The sequence below is a fragment of the Poecilia mexicana genome, unplaced genomic scaffold, assembly GCF_051168715.1.
Source record: "Poecilia mexicana isolate PSO_F unplaced genomic scaffold, ASM5116871v1 scaffold_18, whole genome shotgun sequence".
NCBI lineage: Eukaryota > Metazoa > Chordata > Actinopteri > Cyprinodontiformes > Poeciliidae > Poecilia > Poecilia mexicana.
In genome coordinates this window covers 8,396,316-8,409,185 of record NW_028263387.1, presented here as the reverse complement: position 1 = coordinate 8,409,185, position 12,870 = coordinate 8,396,316, and the positions used below count along the sequence as shown (strand labels likewise).

At 38.2% G+C, this 12,870-nt stretch overlaps 1 protein-coding gene across 3 annotated transcripts in view; it reads left to right on the top strand.

The window, feature by feature from the left end:
• The window catches only part of clcn5b (Cl-/H+ antiporter 5b), a 30,860-nt gene that overhangs the window by 5,253 nt on the left and 12,737 nt on the right, over positions 1–12,870 (top strand). For 2 of the 3 annotated variants that reach the window (XM_014981638.2, XM_014981636.2), the window contains exons 3-5: positions 9,854–10,032; positions 11,101–11,200; positions 12,323–12,510. In XM_014981638.2, the coding sequence (XP_014837124.2) occupies positions 9,854–10,032; positions 11,101–11,200; positions 12,323–12,510 (467 nt within the window). Of the gene's footprint in view, positions 1–4,733; positions 4,847–9,853; positions 10,033–11,100; positions 11,201–12,322; positions 12,511–12,870 lie in introns of those variants that run through there. The other variant, XM_014981639.2, reaches the window with a different exon arrangement.

The following is a 12,870-nucleotide window of genomic DNA, read 5'->3' as shown; positions in this document are numbered from 1 at the left end:
TTCCAAAAATTCCTGGAGTGCACCAGACGTTCTCTGGGTCACTCCAGGACCCGCTCTTTGAGGCTTTTCCAAAGCCCACACATCTCCCCCTATTATATTCTTGATAGTAGGGTGGTCCAAGTCTTGCCAAGATGAAAAAAAGTCTGCACCAATTCAGAGATCGTAGCGTCTTGAAAATGTTTTCTCTGCGGATTTCTCAGTATGGGTCTCTCCTAACCTCCACCCTGGCTTTCTGCCACGGCCCTGTTGTGGAAATAAAACCCCACAGATTGATGCTGTCATCACCCTGTCTGAACCAAGAGATGGTTTTAATAAGGTGCTGCTCTGGGCCTGGTTTTAGCCACACATGTTGCATGAAATGTATCACTAGGGTTGATTTATTTATTTTTTCTTCTCTTGTTGATTCTTTGCCATGAGTTATGATGACGCCCTATTGGCAAACTCAAAGCATTCTGTTTTTTGCAGTGTCCACGGATCCTTAAAGTCTTTAATTCATTAATCTAAAATTAAGGCCCTAAATATCATGTATTCTTTGTAGGGTTTTTTTCTTGTGGGACTTTACTATGAGGCGAAAGTATTGAGTCTTACCCAGACATCTTCACTCACTGCGTTCTGTGACTCAAAGCAGCTAAGGCTACAGTAACAACCTGCTAATACTTACTTGCTAGTTAGCAAACAATCTATTAGCAGCTAGCACAGGGTTCATTAGCAGCTAGCATTTGGCTCTCTAGCTATCTAGCTAGCAAATGCACAAACTGGCCACCAGCAGCTAACATATTTTTGACTTGATTTCTTTTTTCAAACAGATTTTTAAAAGCAAGGAAAGAAGCAATCAGAAGGACAGAGAAAAAACAAATCCATACATAACCAAGAACAAAATAATTTCTGTTGGAAACGGAGTAGGAAGATGTGAACACTTATTTAATCCTACCCCCTTATCTCAATTGGCTCATTAGCAGTATGGCTCATTAGCAGCTAACATATGACTTTCTAGCTAGCTAGCAAGCAGACCAGTCATTAGCAGCTGGAATATGGGCCATTTGCAGCTGGCATATACATTTGGTAGCAAGCAAGCAAACAAACCATTAGCAGCTAGCATATAGCTCTTTAGCAAAAGCTGCTGCCAAGAGCCACAAAAAAATTCCAACATTTTGGTTCCCTGAATTTCTTTTGAACATCTCTGTCATGATATAGACTTTTAATTTGACTTCTAATGATCTCAGAAAGGTCTTAAAGTCTTAAATTTGAGTTCTTGAAACCTGCGTAAACCCTGCTATGGTTTTAATACAAAAAATGCTTCCATATGAGCATTCAACAACAGATGGTTTCTGCTAATTTAATTACTATATAGTGACCAGAGATTGAATTGCTAAGAGTTTCATTCTTGGGTTGTAAAACAAGAAAAATGTATTCAGACATTCATATGGATGCTTTCACCCCTTAAGTAGTGCGGAGGGCTTTTTCTCCTCTTTAATTTGCTGAATTTCCAGTTAGCTTTTATCTTTCTCATTTTGCATGCATTGCTCTTTTTACTGCTCTCAATCTCGACTGTGTAAATGTATTTGTTGGATTTATTACCAGTTAGTGTGTTGTTATTGCCTCTAATGACTTTATTGCTGGACATATTGGCTTACAGTCCTCTGAGTGGTTCAAATAGCAGATCGGCTTAGTCACACCGTGAGCCTCTTGACATGTGATAATGACTGTAATGATTAGAAGCCATGAACTGGGCAAATACTGTGAATTAGGGCGGCATAGCATCAGGACAACACGCGATTCCGATGCTGTTTTTGGATATTGCGATGACATTTACTGTACATTTTTTGGCTCTTTTCTCACTTTCATATCCATTACTGTGTCTTCGTCTCTCTAAATCCGGCGAGGAACGTTTCTTTTAAATCTTTAGCTAGATAGAAAATGATCTTATGCTCAAGAAAAAACATTAAGAGACATGGTCTGGACTGATGCCATCTTCATTCAATTTCCTCTGACCTTGTAAATGTGATTAAAATTCAAAGTTTCAAAGTAATTACAATCAATAATCCAGACATCATGCAGCCACCGTCATTGAGGTCACATGAAACGCATGTTCCCATGGCTATCAGACCTGAAGAGTTCAAAGTTCGAACTCTAGCTTGAACCTGCGTCGTCTTATCCACCTTCGTTTACGTGCTTCTGCTGAAGCAGTGCGTGTTTTGGCAGAAATGCGATCCAAGAGATCGCATCAAAAATCTTCCTGAACTTCAGAGAAATATTAAAAGATTCTGTACACAAAGTTCCCAGGATGCAAAGGAAAATATCCCCTCCTTCCCCTCAACCCTCCGGTCCTCTGTGCATACATGTAAATAATTAATGGGCAAAAAAAAGAAAAAAAGATCTCTGATCAGACCTACTTTTAAATGCATGAAATCATCCGCAGTGTGCTGACATAAACAAATGACATGGAGCAGAGCACAAGCGCTCCCACTGGGAACAGATTGTTAAATGTTTTTGAACATTACGGGAAAGATGTCCTCTGACGTCACGCCGAGAGGAGAACTGTTCTGGAAACTCGTGAGGGTTTGGTTGCGGCAGAAAGCGTGTGGGAACCTCCCAGTGAACAACAAATGTTGGACTTTTAAGTCTTACAAGTGGAGGAAATGGTGGGAAAACCATTTTCAGTAGCTGTTCAGTAACTTTCTGGAGCAGATCTTCAGAAGCTCTTTCCTGGTAAAGTTCCAGTTTTTGTGTGACACCATAATAAGTTGGCCTTTTCTCACCTTTGGTAGAATCCTACCTGTATTTATGATAAATCATAACTTAGAAAAATTAACAAAACATTTTCTCTAAATATGAAGCTATTGTGTTCCTGGTAGTTAGGTGGTCATTTTAGAAATAAAATGGTTTTAAAAATAAATCTTGCGTATGCTTTCAGTTCTAAAATATCTTTTTTATCCCAAAGAGACATTTTAAATGTTGTCATAACTTGTGTCTTATGAGTCAGGAAGGATTTTCAGTAGCAGTCAATCTTACAACGAATCTGATTAAGCCTCTGACTGAAGACTAACAAATAACTGCTCAATATTTGAGCAAAAGAGTAACTTGGATTTAGAGTCAAACTTATTTTCAACTAACGATGAAGGGCGTTTCTGTAAGGAAATAAGACCGGCGTATATCAAAAGATGATGAAACAACAATAACAGGAGAATAATTTTTGGGGAAAATAATTTGTTGCTGAATTTACAAATTATTAGTAACATTTCATGTTTGAAACAAAACAAGTAAGATTCATGTCTAACCAAGTATTTCAGAGGACAAAGCTGTGATCTATTGTTTATTTATCCTGGGGCTCTGAGGAACCTTTTTGTGGTGAGCGAGCATTAATTATTTACGTTGAGAGCAGAGGTGACATCACACAATGCATGAGAGAGACATTGAAAGCTTAAATGGACAAAGCTGAACCACTTCCTGTTCGCTGAAATGTCACTCCCCTTTTAGTACTTCTAATCTCCCTTCCTCAGTAACAACATCCACACTGAAGACTGTTGATGCAAACTACTTGCTTATGCAATGTTACTTTCACCGTTAGTTACATCCACCAGTCTTTATTTTATTTATTTATTGTTTTTTTTAATGCGTCCTTACCTAAAAGGATATTGGATAACAGATAAAATGTTTTGTTTCAGTTTTATAAGAGATTAAATTTAACAAAAAAAAATGCAGAAATGCCTCACAAAATACACACACACACACACACACACACACACACACACATATATATATATATATATATATATATATATATATATATATATATATCTTAAGCTTAGTGAAACTTAAAACTTAAAAAAGTTAAATTTAATATACAAATCTCTAAATTCAAGTACTCAAGATCCACCAATTAATTGGTGCTAATTTCCCCAGATTAGCTGAAATTATTGACTTTTAAAACATTATTTCTCCTCTAAATCCTGATTATTGCATCAAAACTAAGAACTCCCGCTTTTCATGTATAAATTAACCAATAAAAGTAATGTCGTCTCATGCTTCTCTCTTGAGTTTTATAAAATTCAGTTTAAAAAGTCAAGAAGATGTACCTTTTTGTATTAAGGAGAATAATTTGTAATTCAAACTTTCACAAAAAATGTTTCCCTTTAAAATCTGAATCGGCAGGTCAGACTTAAAATAAAAGTAGAAATCGGTGTGATCGGTGCATTTGTAATGTAATATTGCAGTCTAATCAGGTCAGAATGGAAAGATAATCTTCAGTGTGATGTCTGGACTGTAAGTGTTGCTTCTGATAGCACAGTAGCTTCTTTTTTATTTCAGTTTGAACACTGAAAGCCCTGAGACACTTGAGTTGTAAAGTGTATTATCCAAGATTGCTGAAATGTTTTTTATTGTGTTCAGTCATTAAACCATGAAAAACGATGAGACCTTTGAAAAACATTTAGATTCCCAGAACTGAGTGAAAACCAGGTAGAGTCACCCTGACATTCAGCAGCTCTGTGTACAACATAAACTCATCTGTTTATGCAGTCTTTCACCTTTTTAAACTCTGCAATCTAATTTATTTCCACACTCACCTACCTCTCAGCCTCTTGAGTACAGTAAGCTCATTACTCAAGACCTGTAAAAATACTTCAGCAAATCACCATCCACTTCCCAGACAGCTCAGCCAGTCACGAGTCAGCTCCACATACTGAGGGGGGAGGGACCTGCGCTGGGGCTTGTTCCTCGAGGAGAAGGAAGATACTTCCAGTTTGGCTCGACGGCGGATCCTGAGCGAGGGTGGGGGGAGCGTAACGAGAGATGGGCTGGGAGTTCTGGAGCAAGCAGCTGGATGAGGAGGAACTGGTGGCGGATGGTGAGTTAGTCATTTCTGTTGCGTCCCGGCGATGTGGCTTAAAAGGCGACGTGTTTTTCTCGTCGAACCGCTTGCAGATCTCGTGCCATTAAGAACAAGTTGTTGGTATTTGTCCATCCCGTTCTGTACAGCTGCTAGATCTGCCTAATCGTCTGCTTCCTGTGTTTTAATCATTTCATCTTGTTTAAGTGGTTCTCTCTGCTGTGCTGACTTTAACTTTTCCACAGCAGAGTTTAATCATTAGGTACATTTACTACCCGTCATATGATTTGGGTCCAGTAACTGCTTCAGGTTGCACAATAGTGAAAGGGGTCAGACGAAATCTGACTTTGGTGAAGCTTTTTTCTTTTTATCATTAATCTGAGTGAGGTGATTCTGTGTACCTTTTCTAGTCTTTGGACTGTGATTTCTCAAGTCTCTGCTGACTCTGTTGTGACTTCAAAGCTGAGAGAATATCCATCCTGTTGCAAGGTGGACACAACACACCTTTATTATTTTAGCCCCCAAAAATATTCCCACAAATCTTTTGCAGACACGGAGGAAACTTGTTCACTGTTGTCTCTTTTTGTGTGTCTTTCCTCAGGAGATAAACGGTATCCTAAATGCTTGAGTATGTTGCAATGAATGTTTTCAACCTTCCTGAAATAACGGTCTAAGTAATTTCCTTTGACCAAGAGGTGAATTGGGCAAAAAAATCAAATGGCAAAAAAAAAAAAAAAAAAACCCGGGTCCTTATTTTAGGAATAAAATAGAATGAATAAAACTTGGCTGATAGTAACAACCGATATTTATTTCCGTCTTGTTGATATTTCTGGAGGGTCAGAGGTTGATCATATGATATTTGTTTGGTCATGTGACAGTGTCAGTCAGACACAAGACTAGGAAAATGTCTGATATAAAATATTGGTAAATGTCGGTTATTGGCTCTAACATAAAGTTTAAATATCAGATATCGGCCCAAATCAGCCCAAATTCTAATATTGGTGTATCAATTAAATGTTTCTTTCTAGCCTTCTTGCTCTGAACATTCATTAATTGAGTTTATTAGCAGCAGGGGCGATGTCACACTGTGTGGTTAAGCTAGCAGTTACAGTAACACGTAGGGTTTATTATTTAAATCAAGGGTAAAATAATTAGAATAGCACAGTTAGCATTACTGACCTTAGACGCAGTCTCTGAGTGTATTCATTTGAGATTTCCAAAAGACCACAGAGACGTCCAAAACCACCTCAAAAGGATAAAATGACGCTCAGTTCAGCCTCCCTGTTTTCTTCTCCAGGTTCGATTGCAGGTACAAGTTGATGTCCTGTGAAGGACGACTGATTCTGGGTAATGACCCAAACTGGAAACCTTTTCTTTTTCAACAGCTTCTTTTATCCTTTGTAACTTTTGTGGCTTCATTTTCAAACACGCCACTGTTGCTCCACCTGGCTAACTTTGAGTCTAACAGTAACAACATCTGCACCCAAAGTTTTTGTAGCTAGTAAGACCTGTCAGCAATCTGGTATGAAGTATCTATCAACTGACAAAAAAAAAAAAAAAAAATCAGCATTAGGCGCCACGGTGAAAAATGAGCTCTTTCTTGTTACATTAGTGTCTCGTCTTCCACAGTTATGCCGTCAGATCAGCTTATATTAATGCTTCTTATCAGGCAGCTTTCTGATTTCACCCCAGTCTCTGCAGTTTTCTGTAAGTTTTAAACTTAGTTCTGAAACAACAGTTTTGTCACAGCAAATTGCCCTGAATGTTGTCGGTGTTCAGGCCAGCGCGGCCTCAGGGGAACATACTTCTGCCATTACTCGCTCTCGTTAGTCCACTGTACAGACCAGTTTAACCTGTCAGTTCAGGTGACGGCTGAAAAGCTACTTCTGCTTTTAATGCGCAGCAACATTTTTCTACAGAGCTGGATTTGGTGTGACATGCCGACGACTGTGCAGATAGGAGCTCTTTCAGCGGCGAAGTGTGAAGGAATTCTGGATTCCAGCTGCGTTTCTGGATGGTCGGGGAATGTATTTACATTCTGAAATACGCTGTAGTTCGTACTCTGTCACCGTGAAATCACCAAAATCAAATATTATTAAAGTGATTGCTTCGCCTCAGGTGCATTTATATCGTGGGTTTCGGCCAAGGTTGAGCCTGTTGCAAGAAGTAACTCTTACAGTGTATTCACAGTGACAGCTGGACCTGCCTCCTCCAACTTTAACTTGTTCTCAAGTAAAACACAGAAATAAAAACACAATTATATTTTATCGGAAATTGTTGTTTTACCCCCTTAATTACCCATCTGTATGAGCTTCGAGCTAAAAGGGCCTGACTTCCTGTGTTACTTCCTGTTTCCATTGGGATCTGCTTCTGTGTGGTGAAGCAATCAAACGTTAAGATTTTCTATTAAAAAGCTTTTGTAGCTCACTTGAATATTAAGCTTTTAAAATTTGATCTATTTTGAAATGCCATTGCACTAATCAAGGTATTTATCTATAATGTTAATATAGTGGAATAACATCATCTAATGTGTTTAACAGAACATGCTACTCAGTATTTCACTAGTCAATAACAAACAATATTTTTTTTTAAAAGTCCCAATTCCACAATCAAAGGTGCTCCTTGGATATTTTTTTCTTCGTCGTTTAAAAACCACAGCGTCATCTGCATATATCTGAACATTAACATATGTGCACTCATGTGGTTAATTTCTAATTTCAGCAGGACTTCTAAGAGCACCAGATGTTTGTTTTTTTAGTTTTGTTTTTTAGTCATTTTAAGGAATAGATTATATAAAAAAAAATTTTATTAAAAAAATAAAATCCTCAAAAAGAATCCATCAGAATTCGTTTTTTTATCCAAACATTTATTGGGAGAAACGCTGACAGTCGACCTCCTGCATGTCATTTTTACCACATTATGTACTGCTCTCAGCTTCTTTTCCTCATTGAAGGCAAGAAATCATTTTTCTTCTACATGAGTCTGGATCCATTTTGCAGGAATAATCTTGTTGTGAACGTTGTTGACTTTAATTTGGTTGAAGCTGCCAGGGTAAGTCTCTGCGTTACACATTCCTGGAGAAGACCACAGTGAGGGGAAACGGTCACCCTGGTGAAAAGTACGGTGAACTGTACGCTGTTGGTGTCATGAAACAAAATCAAGCTCAGACATTTGCCTCCAGCTAGTAATAAACCAGATGTGGCAATTTTAAAACATCTGCTGGTTCTGTCACATATAGTTAAATCTAAACAATTACCGACCACCAAGCCTGTAATTATGTGTCTGTGTGGATATATGTTTATATATATGAATTTTTTTCCTAACTGTCATGATGGACAAAAACAAAAAAAATGGAAAGTGATCTTTTTCCAGAATGAGTTTCTGATGTACGTTATGGTAAAGTGTTTTTAAGTTACGGAACAAGAGAATAGTGTCAAAAAGGATGGTTATGACACTTTTCCATTACATACACTGCTTTTTTTATTTCTTACATTATTTTCAGGTTTTCCCACAGCTGATGGATCTCTGATCAGTTGTCATCTATACAGATAAGAGTTATTAAATAATATACGTTTCACTGCTGTGGATTTTTCTTTTTTGACTCGATAGCTTAAAAAAAACACATTACATCACATCAGCATTGTTGACAATATGGGCCTGAAATTATCAATGAAAGTGATGAGAAAAATTCATCACTTTGTTTTCAGCTCTAACTTTTTAATTGCATTCAGTAAGAGACTAGAATATTGCTCTAAAGTGGCTACACTATCGTGCACAATATGGACGTCAGTCCATTTTGAAACATAAATACTGAATTTGTTTATACTTTCCTAAAGCTATCCCAATCAGATTTTCTTTTATTTTAAAACATCATAAATTTAAGCTTATCGCAGCAAATCAACCGACTGATAAGGAAATTTGGTCCAATTTCCTTAATTTTGGGAGATTGATCAGCCAGTACTCGCAGACTTTGTCACTATGTTTAGTATTTTTTTTTCCACAGGAAAACATTTGGTATCAATCAGAATTGGCATGTCAAGTTTTTTAAAAATCGGTGATCGGCCAGAAAATTGCAATCTGTGCATCCCTGCAGCATTTCTTACAAATTTTCCGTTTTGTGATTTTCTTCATACAGACATTTCTTCAGGTTAATGTTTTGCCTCTAAAGATGGCTCTGGCATGACGCACAGTATAGTTTCTCTCCAATAAACTTCGTGCTGCCAATGATTTTTAAGCAGTTTGCTGCAGCTAGCAGATGTTAGCTCGTTTACGCAGCACTTTTGTTGTGACTCATTGATTTGTTTCATCCATCAATGCAGCCTTAGTTAATCTTTTGCAGACGAAATGTACAGAGAAAGCTTGTCTCTTGGTTCATGAACTCAGTGATTTAATTTAAATGTCACAAATGGCACATGACATGACAAAGTAACAGGAAGTGGAAGCAGCCAAAACAATCTCGCTTTCTCTGTGGAAGACTTCTGTAAACAAAAGCGCCGCTGTGCGCTTGATTTATGATTACATCAGCATGTTTAAGTGCAAGTTTTCTGTTACAGATTAATTTCCTGTCTAGTCTTAATAGAACTAAGCTACTCTGTGCTCAATTATCATGAATATGCTGAAAATATGTTTGATTTTATTTTTTTTATTTTTTTTGTCTGTAGTCAAACCTGGTGATGAATTTAAGTGCACCATCCATTAGGTGCATTAGTCACTCCTGGCAGGGAAGACCTGTGCCTCATGCAATTGCACTTTACTGCACCATCTAAATGGAAAAACACTGAGAAACACTGCGTGAGTGTGTGTGCACGTGTGTGAGAGAGACCAGATCTTATACCTCAGCGCAAGTGATAAAGTTCATGCGGCTTCCTTGTTTTTAAGAACCGTGGCAGGTCAATAAAACAGAAAGTGACCCATTTTAAAGCACAACAATGAAGTCAGAACCGATGAGTTGATCATTGACTTCTATGTATCTTTATTCTCTCTCTCCTCCCCCCCCTTTACCTCTTTCCCCCTCTGTTCCCTCAGGAGGTTATGATGAGTACAGCGCCGGCAGCAGCAGCAGAGCAGCCGGTATGAACGGGAGCGGCCCCACTAAGCTAGTGGACCCTTTGGAAGACCCACTGCCTGGGGTGGGCACCTACGAAGACTTCAACACCATCGACTGGGTCAGGGAGAAGAGCAAGGACCGCGACAGACACAGAGAGGTACGCAGTACATTTGAAGGAATAGAGCAAGATTAAACAAGAATCTGGGATAAAGAAGTGTTTACTTTGAGATTAGAAGGCATGTGTGTTATGTCGAAGGTGTTAGCATGGAGGTGTCGCTAAGGCGAAACGGAGTCGGGTTCAGATCTCTGGAGGAAGGGAATCAAAGAACCGTGCATCAAATGTTGACAATTTAAAAACCAAAACTGAAACGATTAATCTGATCAGTTGTGATGAATCAAATTAGCAATTGATTAATCATTAACTCTACTCTAAATAGGTCATTTTCTGAAATAACTATGTATTAAGAGCTGTAATTAAGGCAACACAGTATAAAACGTATAGAGTTTGCTTTTAAGGTTAAAAAAACTTTGTAAATTAGGGCTGCAGCTATCAATTATTTCAGTTATCAATTTAATCTAAACGATTATTTGATTAATCAGATAAAAAAATTAGCACATTCTGCAGATTTTTCATTTAAACTTATTTTATACAGTATTTGAAGTACATTAAAAGATGCTGACAATTCAATTCCTTTTGAAATAACGTCTTTACAGACAGGTATTTCTTCTAAATCCCATGGATAAAATGTACATATTTTTTTGCATCGTTTTGGCTTAATTACTTCTCTGAATGTGTTGTTCTTTAAGAAAATTGACTTTCTTTAGGCTGTAAACTCCAATTAATGATTAATCAGTTATTAATTTAGTTGATAATTGTTTCAATAATTATTTAATCACGATTAAGTTGATTAATCGTTTCAGCCCTAATTGCAGTAACACGATTGATTACTGCTTTGTTGTGTTTTCAGCAAATTATCTTTTTTAGAGCCCATATACTTAGTTAGTTAACTGACAATTATTTTAGTAATCGATTCATCACGATAAATCCGATTATTCGTGTCAGCCCTACTGTAAATATGTTCTATTTGCAGGAAATTTAGTGACATATGCACTTTATGTATATGTTGGTAAAAGTGTATTTTTGTTACTCTTTATTCGATCAATTTCTGTTACTGTGTCATTTAAATAAAGTAAGAAGCACTTTGTTGTCTCTGTCACCCTGCAGATCACCAATAAGAGCCGAGAGTCGACTGTGGCCCTGCTGCACAGCGTCAGCGATGCCTTCTCTGGATGGCTGCTCATGCTGCTGGTGGGACTCATGGCAGGTAGTTCACACGCTCAACCTTTACGTAATTACAAGCTTACCTAAATGGTGGGTGGGTTGATGTACATTACACCTGATGAGATGCTTGGATGCTTAAAGCTTGCAGTTAAATCGTCAAACACTGGGTGTTCAGTGCAATTATATTCAAAAATACTTTATTCATCCCAAATGTTGTAGCTGATACCAGTCATTACAGCAATGAGTCAACATTCCTGAAAGCAGGTAGAGTTAAAATGAGTCATATTTACAGTGTCAATAGTCCAGACAAAGCTCTGTTAAATCCAGAGTGGCTCTTCGGTTCATTGCCGCAGAACGAACCTGCAACAGTTGAGTTTTGATTTCCCACAAGGTGGAAAAACTGCAGGTGTAGAGTCACAAAATAGAACTGGGATAGCGCTGAAAACGGGGAAGGTGACTTTTTTTTTTTTTTTTTTTTAAAGAAAATGATTATTCTGCAGATTGACCGGAAGCCCAGCAGGAAACTTGGGTTAGGGCTCAGGGAAAGCAGGCCAGGCACTTTGCTGAAGAGTTTACACTTTTTGTAACATAACGGCAGCAAAGTTAAGAGTGTTTTTCTACTATTATATAAAAGAACTACACAAAGTAGTACATAATTTTTATGGATAAAGCAGGGGAGAAACTTAAAGCTCAAACTTCTTTTTCCTTTTTTTAAATGTCTGAATTTAACACAAGTCCTAACCCGGATGCACCGACCATCTATACCGACAGATCAGGCAAGGAGGGGATTATTCAGAGAAGCAGCCATTAGATCATCAACTCAGGCTGGGAGAACCTGTGGGCAGAATAACCAGGAGTCAAAACCAGGACTACCATGTCGCCTCGAGGAAGATCCATTGTTCAGATTAGACAGTTTGATTATATAAATGTAACTGTTTTCCCTACATGCAAATCATTGTGTGTGAGGGAAAACTACATCTCAACACATCTTCTAGCTCGCTGTCCTCACTGGGGGTATAATTACTTTGTCAATGCACACCATGTTGGCTTGGAAAACAGTTGAGGATGCTCATATACTTAAATTGGCTCAGAACACAACCTGGAAAAATATTGTGCGCTCAACCACAAACAGCCTTTGTCCTGAGCGCCGCGTTCTGACCCGCAGGTTCTCTCGCTGGTGGTATCGACATCGCAGCTCACTGGATGACGGACCTGAAAGAAGGGGTGTGTCTCATCGGCTTCTGGTTCAACCACGAGCACTGCTGCTGGACGTCCAACGAGACGACTTTCCAGGAGAGGGACCGCTGTCCGCAGTGGAAGAGCTGGGCTGAACTCATAGCAGGAACGGCTCAGGTAGTTCCAAAGGGTCACACGTATTGATAAATATTACTGGATTGGACATCACGTGACTTATTGTGCGCCACACATGTGCCATTGAGTCAGGAGTATCAATGGTGGTACCGTCACGCAAAGAATCTGAAAAAAAGGGCACAATGTTTCACTATTAATTTTCAACACTAAAACAGTAAGATAACACTCCCAGAGTATCATATTTCACAGATCAGTGTGAATTAAAAAAAGTGAGGAAGTGGTTAGTTATGCTAGCTTGACTATGACAACTTAACATGTAGATGTGCTGTGGAATTCAATTTGTTTGGTTCATTTAAAAAAAAAAAAAAAAAAAAAGGTGATCCACACACCCATTTTCTGACA